Here is a 13639-nt window from a genome sequence, read left to right on the forward strand (position 1 = left end):
TATCTCTCAAAGGCCCCATCTCCTGTACCACCACAGTGGGGATAAGGGCTTCAACACATGAATTTTGCGGGGACACAAACATTCATTCCGCAGCTGGAGCCATTAAAACAGAGCAGGACCCTGCCAGGCCCTCCCCAGTACAAAAGCCCTTCCATGTTCCTTATTTCTTATTTGTAGAAAAAAGGTTTTAGTCACCTGGGCCTTCCCTGAGTTCTAAAGAGCAGATTCAAGCAGTTAGCTAATTGGGAAGTGGGAGAATGCAGAAACAAAGGGAAAGAAGTCAGGCAAGGAAACTAGCTTAAACCATAGTTCAGTGAGAAAACAGAGTCCGAGTTCTGCCTCAAGGGGTATATACATGACAGTGTGACACTGACCTTTGAGCTGTTCTGCAGAAACTAAGACCCCCATCTAGGTGGAGGGTGGGGACTACACACTGACCACAAGCACGTGGACCCCAGGCTGCTTGGAACCAGAAGGTTGATGATTAAGATTCCAAACACCACCCTGTTACTTACCATCAACCAGTCAGAAGAAAGTCACACCCCCTGCAGTCCCCACCCGGAATGTTGCCTTTAAAATCTCCTCCCTGAGAGCCTTGGGAGAGTTTGGGTCTTTTAGGCATGAGCTGCCCATTCTCCTTGCTGGGCCCTGCAATAAATGTGCTTTCCCTCATCACAAACTAGGGTCAGTAGATTGGCCAAGTTTGGTTCAGTGACACCATCTTGAACATATGCTACCATATGAGCTAATATTACTTTCCCAAAGGGTTAAACCAATCCCCGCTTCCAGTAGCAGTAAACAAGAGTGCACATGGCTTCAGACACCTTCCAACACGAAGGTGTTACGATTTTTAAAACCTTTGTCAGTTTAATCCGCACTGCATCATTAATGTTGGCAGACAGGGTGGGCGCATGTTGTTGGTGGTAAAAGAATTATCAGAGTCAAAGAATGAAAATAAAAGAGGGGTTTATTAGGTCATATTGCTATAGACAACAGTGGGCCACACAGATGAGGCGTGCCTGCGTGAGCACGAGGGCAGGTTGTTCGGCTGTTTTATAGGTCACAAGGTGCCTGATCGGCTTGCGTGCAAGACTGATTGGTTGTAGAGTCTGTGAAGGGTGGTGGGGTTTATGACTCTGATAAGATGGGCTGAAACAAGCCAGCCTGAGCTATTATGAGATTAGGCATTACTTAGGGCTATCAGTTTGCTAGGGCAAACACACCCAGTAAAGAATATATTTTATATTTTGAGGAATCGCAGGCAGACATCTGAGAGCTCAGGAATGGGAGTCATTGGAGTTTGAAGGATGCCATTTGGCCCCACAGTTCATATAAATCCTATTAAACCAGCACTCTAAAATCTAGATAATGGAGAGGTGTCATTAACCCCGATCCTTTGTATTTCCTGACTGGTCACTTTTTTAGGAACTGAAAATAACTTCAATAATAATATAGTGCATCTGTATGTTTGACCATTCTTTTCCAAGATTTTCACAGATGTGAATCAAGTGATCTGACTTGACTATAATCATGTCCAATATAACCCACGGCAAAAAAATATCTCCCGCATTCAACTTTGAAAAATAAACTGAAAATAAAATTAAATATAAAGGCCCCACTCCCTCATCTGGACAACAGAGACTTCCTGTTCCCTATTCAGTGTGTGCCCACAAGGTATTTTTCTCTCAAACGTTCAGCTCTGAGTGATTGGAAAAACTGTTTGGTAGAATTCCAGGAGTCTGAGTAGGCAGAGTTATTATTGTGTTTTGTTTGGAATAATCTTGGAATACCAGTGAAGAGTGCAGTCATTCAGGACATGTGGGGACACAGTTCAGAGATGGGCTGGTCACAGCCTCGCTTGTTCCACAGCACCTGGAGCACACCTGCCTGCAGGGTGCAGTTCCCGGGCCGGGCACCCGGCAGTGAACCAGTCAAAGCCTCAGCCGGGTGGAGCTGGTCTTCTGTGGCGGTGAAACTCACACAAAAGAGACAACTAAGCAGTAGAGTGCTGGCAAGTCCTAAGGGCCACAAGGATTAGGGTTGGGTCATGGTGACGTGGTGGATGGTGGCTCGGGAACTCCTCTAGCACAAGTGGGCCAGGAAGGCCTCTCTGAGGACTGTGACATTTCGGCTGGGACCTGAGTGACCAGGAGCAGCTGCCCTGGGACGTGTTCCAGGCAGACAGAGTAGCTGCTACGAAGGCCATGGGCAGCATCGCTGGCCCACAGTATCAGAGCCAGAAGAAGCGGAGAGGAAGTCGGAGGCAGCAGGCCTGTACCTTGACTTTCCAGACCCAAGATCCTTTGACTGTGTGCCTCTGGGTCATTAGAAACCAGACCTGCAGGAAGAATGTTCTTCTGGGTTGAGATAATTTGGGGTTCGTTGTTCTGTCGTTCACTGGGAAAAGCTCAGATGTGCTGAATGGATGAGGCTGCATTCCCACGCGGTTGCAGAGACAGGGTCAGTCGAGCACACCTGAGGTTGAGGTTCTCTGTGGCTCAGAAAGTTTGGGGGGATTAACACTCAGAGAGCGATTTATTTTGTGAAATGTTTCCCTTGCAAGAAGGACCATGTGACTAAAGACCTTGCACCCCATGGTTCCCCGGTCCCTGTCAAGAGCGTGAACTGCTATTCTTGCAGCCTAAATAGCACCTCAGCCTTGGATCAATCCCCTTGATTTTGCTTGTAATGGATCATGTAGCCAGTCTGGTGAAGCCTTAGCTCCTGGCTACATGGAAGACCTGGGCCCTCCATGGGTCTGGGGGCCAAACACGAAAGCCAGAATCTGCCCAGGCTCCCGGACAGGGACTCACTGGAGCCAAGGGCACCATAGACAGACCATGAGGGTGTAGTTTTATTCTTGGGGCAAAAACCACTGGAGATGTCTTGAGAGATTAATAACCTCCAACCACGTCCCTCTAAAAAGCAAATTCTAGCAACAGTCTCTATCGACCTTCCTTTCTAGTCAGGTCTCTGGATGTGGCAGGCTCCTCATTGCTGTTCTGAGCTAGACAGAAGGATAATTCCCTCCCGTCCTTTCTCTGCCCCACTCAGTCCTGCCCAGTCATCACAGGCCAAATTCAACTGATACACTTCTAAATTGAAAGGTAATATCCCAATATATAAAGAGCTTCTATAAATAGAAAAAAGTAGTGAATGACCCTATAGGAAAGTAAGCCAAAGATACGAAGAGTCACTTTTCAGAGGAAGGAACGCAAATAGCTCTCACCCACGTGAAATTATGTCCCAACTTGCTCATACGAGAAAAGTAAATTAAAGCTACGCTAAGATCAGATTGGCAAAAGTCCAAAAGTTTGACAACTAGTGCGCAAGGCTGTGAGGCTGACGGGCACTGTCATACTTCGCTGGAGGGAATGCAACATGGTTCAGCCCCAATGGAGAGGATTTTGGCAGTCCCAGCAAAATGATACATGCGTTGCTCTAGCAATCCAGAAATTTCTAGAAGCTCTTGCTGTGATACACTGGCAAAAATAAGAAAGGACACCTGCATAAAGATGGGGAAAGTGTATTAAAAAAAAGGAGGGGTGCCTAAATATATGTTATTTATTTGTTTATAATTTATAAGTGAAGGATAAATCATAAAAGTAAAAAATGGTTTCCTATGGAGGGGAAAAGCAAAGGAACTAGACTTCTTTGAGTAAAGCTTGTTTTGTGGATTTCACTAGGTAACTGTGTAAACTATTTTACATACTAATAAAACAACATAAAATTTTTAAAAAAGGAATCTGTAGACATTACAAGTAAATTGAGTTAAGTGTATCCAATTAGTGACACAAGCACACACAGAGGAACTATGACGAATCAGTTTGAAATACAGCAATTTACCTTAAGGACAAAGAAAACAAAAACAAACCAAAAATATCTTAAACTTTGCAGCAATCATTTTGCTGTAGGTGGAGTCAGTATTATTATTCCGAGACCGTTCGTTGTGTGTAGACCGTGGGATAAAGTGGAAAGTGCTTTGAAGGATACTAAACATCTCAACCTCTGGGGCATGGCCAGTAGCTGTCCCTCAAACACTAAGAGCTCTCTGAGTGCGCTCAAGCGTCCTGTAAAGGGCAGCTTCACCAGGGAGAGCCACGGCAAGGCCAGCAGTAATATCTCAGTTTTACAGATGAAACATCAGAAACTCTTGAGTCTAAGCCATTTGTCCAAGATCAGATGCCTGACCTGGTGCCGGAGGGGCAGATCTGGAGCTGCACTGCACCCACCAGGCTCCAAGCTTGTTCTCCTGACTCCTACAATGTGTGATGACCTCCAGGTTGCCCCTGGTAGTGCCGTCTCTCCTGCCCACCCTCCGCCTGCTCTGAGGACACTTACTCCCCCTGGGTATTTCCCATCCACAGTAGGATCAGGGCAGCACGGTGCTTGGCCAAAGGAAGGACTTGACAAATGTTGAAAAAAATGAATGAGTGAAGGAATGAATGAATGAATGCAGAGAAAATTGCCTTCTTTTCTGCTTGGACGAAAGAGCTGATAGGAGAAAAGAAAGGAAAAAATGATTCTAAAGGAGAAGCCAGGATCCAAGAGGAATTGAGATGCCTCTGTCAGGGGGTCTATAAGACCACCCTCGGGCTCCATGACTCACCTGAATCAGGACCCATAAAAGCTTTTATGCTCACAGTTACAGTGTACCTCAGCAAAAAGACCCAGATTAAAATCAGTAAAGGGAAAAGGTGCACAGAGCGAAGGCCAGGAGAGAGCAGGTACCAGCTTGTCCTCTCCCAGTGGAGTTGCACAGGTACATGGAACTCTCCCAGCAGCACCATGTGGCAACATGTGACCTGTTGTCAACCTGGGAAGCTCGTCTGAGCTTTGGTGTCCAGGGTTTTTACTGGGGTCAGTCACGGAGGCATGTAGTGCCTACCTGCCTGACCTCAGCCACTCAGACTCCAGAGCCAAAACAGGCATCCACCATAAATCACACTGTTGGCATAAACTCTCATCAAAGTAGCATGATGCGACCCAAGGCCTCAGGCCTACAAAGCCACTCTAACCAGGCAGAACATTCCAAGGGCGCAGCGTTCTCCCAGGAGCCAGCCAAGGGCCAATCCTGAAGACAGGTGTTTCCTGGAAATGTGGAGAGTTCGGGCAGCCCAGGCTGGCTGAGTTCACCCTTTCCTGCCCAACCTCCTAAGCAGAGGTGTGCAGGCCCACCCACCGCTTGTCCTCCAATACGTCCTACCTCAGCACCTCCTTGAGGATCCAAAATCATTTCCAAAATGGGGTTTACAAGTTGATCCATTGGGGCACAGGATGAAAATATCAGAAATTCCATTTCTATGTTTTTTTTAAAATTCTGATTAAAAAACATATAATTTACCATCTCAATCATTTTTAGGTGTACAGTTCAGTAGTGTGAAGTATATTCACAGTGTTGTGCAACAGATAGCTGGAACTTGTCATCTTGGAAAACTGAGACTCTATGCCTGTTGAACAATCACTTTCCATTTTCCCCTCCATGCCTCATATAAGTGGAATCATACAGTATTGGTCTTTTTGTGACTAGTTTATTTCGCTTTGCATAGGGTGTCTTCCAGTTTCATCTATACTGTAGCATGTACCAGAATTTTCATCTTTCTTATGGCTGAATAATATTCCATTTGTTTGTCTAGATCATATTTTGTCTATCTATTCATCCATCAATGAACATTTGGGTTGCTTCCCTCTCTTGGCTATTGTGAATAATGTTGCAGTGAACATGGGTGTGCAAATATCTGTTCAAATCTCTGATTTCAGTTCTTTTGCATATGCACCCAGAAATAGGATTGCTGGATCATATGGTAATTCTATTTTTGATATTTTGAGGAACAACTGTATTGTTTTCCACAGGAGCTGCACCATTTTACATTCCCACCCACAGTGCACATGGTTGCAATTTTTCCACATCCTCGCCAACACTTGCTATTTTCTATTTTTTTCATAGTGGCCATCCTAATGGGTGTCAGCTTCTATGGTTTTAGTCTATAAGAATAAAAATGAAATTAACCGCTACCAATATACCATAGTGGGGCCAACGCTAGCCTCGCCTTGCTTTGTATATCTTCAGGTCCCTAGACGGGTTTGGTTTCATGAGGGAACAGGTGATGTGTCACCCTTGGGCAAGGGACACCATGGTGACAGAGACATTCTCCATCTCTGAATCATTTTTACTTTATTACAAACTATTTCAGCCCAGTTAATGAGTTTCAGGATTATATTATCCAGTTTTAATTAAACTAATCCTCAAATTACGATCAAGGAATCCTTACAAAAATGATCTTCAAAGAACCCACAGATAGAAGATAGCATGAATCACGTAAACCTGAACAAATGTGCAAAAACCACCAAGGGATCCATCCCCCACCCTCACGTGAGCTCTCTCCCAGCCACATTTTGATGTTAAAACAAGGATAGTCGAATAAGAAATAAGCCAAAAACACGAAGAATTAAGAAAACCATTGAAAACATAGACTTACATCCACTTACTAATAATGAAGCCTGCTCGAAGTGTGTAGACTGCCTTGAGACAGGAAGACATCAGCTAATGATGGTGCGTGTGTGTGCGCATCCACGCGAGCCCACGTACACGTGTGCACACTACAGTCTCTTACTAATAGGGGCATATGGTCAAGCATATTTGGAGACAACTTCTCCAGATAGAGGATTAGGAATTACGGGCTCACTGTTTCTCGTTACTGGAGTTTTCAGGTAAGAAACTAGCTTGGAAGAGTGACCCGAGGATATTGGGTGCGGGCTGGGACAGTCGTCACACATGGAGACTGGAACTTGGCATTGTTAAGGAGAAGAGAGTGACTTATAAACCATTACAAGGTTTCCCAAACCCCTGGCGCGAGCTGTGGTCAGCCCTAGGCAGCTGACCCCGCTGTCGTGGGGACATCTCCTGTGTGACTACTTCCTGGATCTCCTCCCTCCTTTTAAATGTATCCTTGGTTTCCTCATCTGTAAAATGGTGACATCATCAAGGGGACTGTGGTGAGGTGCTGGGCACAACGCCTGTGCTAGTCTGATTGCCAGACTATTTGTTAAGCTTTTAGAATCAGAAAATTATTACATTCTTGGCCATTGTGAAAATCTTGGGAAGAGCATCCAAAGAAGTAAGAATCACCCCCTAGTCGGGTCCTCGCCCTCAGGTTTCTGCAGCCCAGTGAGGGGCCAACACAGCCCTGGGACCCAGAGCCAGGACTCCTCTCTTGACTTCCTGTAACCAGTCGGCATCTCCTCGGAGAACGGGACCCTCCAGGATACGCCCAGCCCTGAGCAGAGGGCCACACTGCAAGCGCTCAGGGAGTTTTTCTTGAGGGCCTGAGTGAAGAAGTGTTTCCCTGCTTCCTGCTGCTAACCCCAGACCCTCACTTGATGAGGGAAGAATCAGATTTTGGAAAACACAGCAACCGTTTTGCAACACCAGCTGGTGCCACAGCCTCGGTGGATTTGGAAAAAGATAAAAATGCAGAAAGCAACTGGTGTCTTTTTTTCCTTCAGTTCCCTTTGTTAAACTGCCATGTATTCCTGGCGACCAGATTCCGAATGACACGGAGGCAGGAAAAAGTGGGAGAAAGAGCAGAAGGCAGGGCTCTCTGATTCCCCAGGACCTTTGTGACCGGTGAGGTTCAGGCTTTTTGTGGGATTACGGACCTGGCAAGGGCACTCGGCACCCTGCTAAAACCTGGTGATTCCTCTGGCTCAAGCACTGCCTGGGATTCCACTCTGGTGAGACTTCCGTCCCTGCTCCCTTGAGCACAAAACACTCTGACATTCTAGCTGGGAAAGCGTGCCAGGCTGGAAAGCACAAACCCCTGGCTCTCTCTGGTCTGCACAGAACCTACACTCTCTTTGCTAAACCAACCAACCCTTTTTGGCAGAAAGGATGGTGGCAGCCAGTGAGTGGCCTGCCGTTTGCTTAGGTAGAACGTTCTGCTCCCTGCTTCTGACGGATCCGGGCTCTTTGAATCCTGATAAATAACATTCTCAATAAATGCCTCTTGGACAACTTTCTCAAATTAATATGGATTAATTATAAGCATATGTGACTCATTTAATATTCGTGAAAAACCCTCCAATTTTTTTAATTGAAGTATACTTGACTTACAATGTTGTATTAATTTCTGGTGTACAGCATAGCAACTCAGTTATACATATATGTTTCTTTTCATATTCTTTTTCATTATAGACCATTACAAGCCATTGAATTCTGTGTGCTACACAGAAAGACCATGTTGTTATCTATTTTATATATAGTAGTTAGTATCTACATATCCCAGACTCCCAATTTATCCCTCCCCACCCCCTTTCCTCCCTGGTAACCATAAGTTTGTTTTCTATGTCTGTGAGTCTGTCTGTTTTGTAAATAAGTTCATTTGTGTCATTTTCTTTTAGATTCCACATAGAAGTGATATATGGCATTTGTCTTTCTCTTTCTGACTTACTTCACTTAGTATGATCATCTCTAGGTCCATCCATATTGCTGTAAATGGCATTATTTCATTCTTTTTATGGCTGAGTAGTATTCCATAGTGTGTGTGCATGTATGTATGTATGTATATACATACATACCTATATATATATATCCCCCACATATTCTTTATCCAGTCATTTGTCAATGGACATTTAGGTGGCTTCCATGTCTTAGCTATTGTAAATAGTGCTGCTCTGAACATTGGGGTCCCTTCTCTGACTTAATTATCCCCATTGCACAGATGAAAAAACCAAGGTGCACCAAGGCTAAATAACATGCCCAAGTTTTGCCCAGTGAAAGGTGGCAGAGCCAGGTCTCAAAATCATGTCTTTCTGACCCCAAAGCCCATGCCTTTCCCTGCAGCACTGTAGTTGGGATCTGGCCTTTGCATGTACCCTCTTCTGCCCTGTGCCCTCATCGTTCCAGGCTCAGGCTGCTGATGACCACCAGCTTGGCTTCTTTTTTGTAAAATGCTGTTGTCTTCCATGGGTCACAGTGTAGATGGCCCAGGACCCCGAGCATGTATGTGTGTTAGAGAGCGAATATGTGCTTGAGGGAGCAGAGTGGCCGCAGGAGTTTCCATGATTACTGAAAAAAAGCTCCTCAATACCCCAAGTCAGAGTCTGACTTTAGTCCCAGATGGGCTGCGTCGCTTTCAAGCATTATGATGGGCTGGGTGGGTGAGCTGGCATGTATCTGAGCCCAACCAGGCCTTACCTCATTGCCAGCTGGGAGCTTCCCAGTATGCGTCAGCTCATGCTGCTATAACAAAATACCATTGTCTGAATGGCTTAAACAACATGCAATTTATTTCTCACAATCCTGGAGGCTGGAAAGTCCAAGATCAAGGTACCAGCAGATTTGGTTCCTGGTGAGAACTCTCTTCCTGGCTCGCAGATGACTGCCTTCGGGCTATGTCCTCACATGGCAGAGGAAGAAAGGCTCTCATCTCTCTTCCTCTTTTTATAAGGGCACTAATCTCATCATGGGGCCCCACCCTCATGAGCTCATCTAAACCTAATTACCTACCAAAGGCTTCATTTTCAAATACTGTCATATCAGGGGTTAGGGTTTCAACAAGTGAATTTGCAGGGGAGGGGCACATTTTCAGTCCATAGACCACCCCCCACAACCAATACAGCTGACCTTATGTCCTGGTGACCTCAGGATGGCTGCAAATGTCTCAGAGCCATCCAAGCAGCTTGGCCAAATCGCCTGGGGTGGCCTGCAGCCTGTGGAGTTACAGTTACTCTCCTGTCTGCCCTCTGTCCTTGGTGGGGGATGTCTGTTGGCTCCAATTGTCCCTCCCCCTGATGAAGGGCTCCAGGGGAGCCAGCAGGGTGGGCAGCAGTGGGTAGCTCTTCCCAGAGGAAGCTGGCTGCACCTTAGCAGAATCCCTGTCGCTGGCTCTCCCTGTCAGGACAACTGGGAGCAAAAGAGGAAGAGGGCACGAGAAAATATGCCCGGAAGATGCTGGAGAATAATTCCTCAGTTTTATGTGAACAAGTTCAAGTTTATCCTGGTCCACAGTCCCTTATCTGCAATTCTGACACCCACAAATCTCTGAATATTACAAGTTTCCCTTAATCTATTTGATGACAAAAAGCGTCCTGAGCTGATCTGAGGCAGGGTGTGACATCTCTCTGTATTCTACCTGAAGTGCCTATTCTTACTTCCTGTGCTGAAATGTCAAGGTGGCTGGGTGTGGACTGCAACCCCAGACCAGGAATTGGAGGAATTGTAAGGTCAAGGCTGTTTGAACACCAGATTGGAAACTTGAAAGGGAACAGCTGATAAGCAGAAGCGGGACCTTTCAATCTCTTGCATTGTCTTTCAGAAAAGTAAAGCACACAGCAGTGTTAAGTCCGATGTCAAGTGCCCATCCCACACCTATAGCTCTAGAAAGCCTACGTTTGGCTTCCCTGCACTTTCTACTTTGGCACAAGTAATGCCATCAGCCTCCTGGAAAGCCTAGCTTTAGAGTGTCATGTATTGAGTGTTCTTATAAAGCAGGGAATCTGGACCCAGAGGCAGACACAAACAAAGGAGAGATGGGGGAAGACTGGAGTCATGCTGCCATGAGCCATGGACTGTTGGGGGCTGCCAGAAGCTGGAAGAGGCAAGGGAGCATCCTTCTCCCACAGGTTTCAGAGGGAGGTTGACCCCGATGACGCCTTGATTTTGGACTTTTGTCCTGCAAGACTGTGAGACGATGCATTTCTGTTCCAAGCCACCCGGTCTATTATATTGTTACAGCGGCCACAGAAGACTCATGCAAGAAGCTCCCCCAACCCGGCCCCACAACCCACGCAGCGGCTGGAAGACACACAAGATGTCCAGAGGCTCTCTTCCTCTCTCCTCTCCTCTCTCAACTGTTCTGGGTGGGGTGGAAGGAAAGAGCTGTAGTGTGGAGGGGGCTCAGGCTGTGGCCTGCCTGGGTCTGGGCTTTAGGTGCCTGCCAGCCCAGGAGGAGACCTGCGTTCTTATGTGAAGAGGAGGTGTTCACCAGTCACTGCCGGGCTGATTGGCTGCCAGGCCGTCTCCGTCCCTTGGGCTTTGCTTTCTTTGAAGCTTATTGAGCATAATTAATCAGTATTCTCACTGACAACCAACTAGAGCAGCTCTTCGGGATTCAGCCCTGAGAGCAGATTTTTCAGGCAACTCCTTTTGGTTTCTGGGGCCCTTCTGCAGGCTTTGCTTAGAGCCAGAACCCATGAGAACTTCACCTAGTGGAAGAAACTAGTTCTTCACAAATGTTTGGGTTCAGAGAAGCAGCCCTGAGCCAAGCTGAGGTCCCCTCACTCTCATGATAGAGCCAGAGATGACCCCAGCATGATGCCTTCCAGCCCCACCCCCTACTAAAAGCATCCCAAAGAGACTGGAGCCCAACTTCACTTATTCACAGGACAGGGGACTAAGGTTGTGTCACAAGACCTGGAAGCCTCTTGGTCTGTCTGGCTTTGGGGATGTCCACCTGGAAGCCCAGCCTGCTTCCTCCATGGTCCTCCAGGCCACTGCCCCACATATCCTGGCCCTCCTTTCCTCCCTCCACCATCAGAGTCAGACAAATGAATTCTCCCTCAAGGCCCCAATGGGGATGTAGTCTTGGCATTTCCTTTTGGAAGAGAACAAAGCTTGGGCTGGTTGAGGAACCAGGGCTTCTGAATGGGTGTCTGGAGGATGAAGCAAAGCCCCTCAGGAAGGCTGAGCTGGTTGAGGACAGACCTGAGACTCCAAAAATTGGCCCCAGTACCCTCCCCCTTGATGGGAGCAGCACAGGCAGACCCACATCTGGGCACATCATCCCCACCTGTCTCCTCCAAAGCCTAGGGCAGGGCCCTGGTCTGTCCCGTCTGCAACCTTTGGGCAGACCTCACAGCCCTGGCTGCACTCTCTCGCCAAGGGTGCATGTTCCTGAATGTCCTGAAATGCCAGGAGAGGGAGTCAGGAAAAACAGAGGCACTAATTCAAAGCCATCTTGGTGCCAAGAACAGCTCCTGGAGTAGGGAAAGGACCTGGCCTTTTTGGAGACAGTGTTCAGGTTCCTGATTTAACTTTTACCGACAGTGAAATTCACACCCTGAAGATCTCACCCTTCTGGTTTTCTTCCCTCCAAGCTGTCTGCCATTTCTCCCTTTAAAGGAGAAATCCTGACCTTGGGTTTTCTCCACAGTCCCCTCCTCTCCCTGCACTCTTGTTCTCTCTCTCAAGTCTTATCTAAACCCATGGCTTTTGCTGTCCTGACATGCCATTTTCTTCTCAAAAGCCTCTCTGTGAGCTCCAGACGCACAGAGCCAAGGGACCAGCTCCCTTTGGGTACTTCAAACTGGGCAGGTCCAAAATCAACCCTATGATAGCTCCCAGCCCACCTACACCTCTTAGGAGATGGCTCCAACCCATTTGTTCCTTGTGCACAATCCTTCAGTGGCTCCCTGTTGCTCCAAGGATACAGTCCAACCTCTAACTGAACACTCAGTCTGGCTTCCACAGGCTTTTCTAGCTTCTGGCCCCATGCTTCCCCCACACGCAATGGTCCCTGATACACAGGCTACTTATCAAAATGCCTGGGGGTGCTATAGGCAGTCCATGTGCAGATGAGAGCCCAGGGGTGCTAAACAGCCTGTCCTTGGAGGTGCAGGACACAGGGAAGAAGGCTCTGCCTCCCTGAGCACACCAGGTCACAGCACCTTTCCCAAAGGCCTCAAGGTCTTATGCTCCCTGCAGCTCCCTCTGTCTGGCACGCCCTTCCTCAGCTTCATCTGGCTCAATCCCATCTATCTCTTAGAACTCCGGTGTACCCTCTGTGAACTATATCCTACCCCGCAGGCTGGGTCAGACATGCCTCTGGGGTACATGCGCCTTGATGGGAGCAGGTATGTCAGGTCTGGTGCATGGGGCAGGAACCATGGCCGCCCCTGCTGGTGCCTTGCCACTGAGTGAGCTCCTTGAAGGCAGGGTCCCGGCCCACAGAGGGCCCCTGGGAATGGACTGGATGGCCCCAGGTATTGGGTTTTCAGGGACTCCCCTTGGCCCTCCATCAGGGTGAGTCCACCTGCTTCTTTCTACAGGAGCTTTCCAAGCTGGGCCTGAGGAGTGACCTGGGGGTGGAGCTGCGGATTCTTCAGCTGCCAGTGGATTACAGGGAGGTGAAGAAGAGGGTCATTAGAATCTGGGAAGATCTTCAACCGCAAGTAAATGACAGCTGGGGAGGCAGTAGGGCCAGGGGGCTGGTGCTGGGGAGTGGAGAAGGGGGCTGATGATGCGGAGACCCAGAGCCTGTGAACCCCTGGGCCTTTTTTTCTAGGATTGATGACTGAAGTGCACCCTGCCCCCACATCCCCAGACCATTTTGTAAGGTTCTGGGTCTATTTGTAAAAGTTGAAGATGAAATGCAGAGAACTTGGAAGAAGATTCTGAAGAAAGAGAAAGAGGAAAAGAAATAGAAGCTTTATTCCCAGCCAGGACTCAAAGATAGTTTCCACCTAACAGAGAGGCCCTTAGGTTACGTCCCAGCCAGGCCCATGCAGGGCAGGTGGGGGTTGTGAGATGGGCCAGGAGGCAAGGACCTCTTCTGCCTGGACCTCTTCTGCCTGGGAAAGCAGTTGGACAGTGGCCCACACTGGGAGGTGGGAAGGGGGCCCATCTGGAGGGGGTCATTGT

General features: G+C 47.8%; 1 protein-coding gene across 1 annotated transcript in view; it reads left to right on the top strand.

Moving 5' to 3' along the window:
- PGPEP1L (pyroglutamyl-peptidase I like) overlaps window positions 1–13639 on the top strand; it is a 35719-nt gene that overhangs the window by 15931 nt on the left and 6149 nt on the right. Inside the window, exon 3 of the mRNA XM_032468867.1 lies at window positions 13048–13170. Coding sequence (XP_032324758.1) covers window positions 13048–13170 — 123 coding nt within the window. The remainder of the gene's footprint in view (window positions 1–13047; window positions 13171–13639) is intronic.

This window comes from Camelus ferus, chromosome 27, assembly GCF_009834535.1.
Source record: "Camelus ferus isolate YT-003-E chromosome 27, BCGSAC_Cfer_1.0, whole genome shotgun sequence".
In the NCBI taxonomy this organism is placed as follows: Eukaryota; Metazoa; Chordata; class Mammalia; order Artiodactyla; family Camelidae; genus Camelus; species Camelus ferus.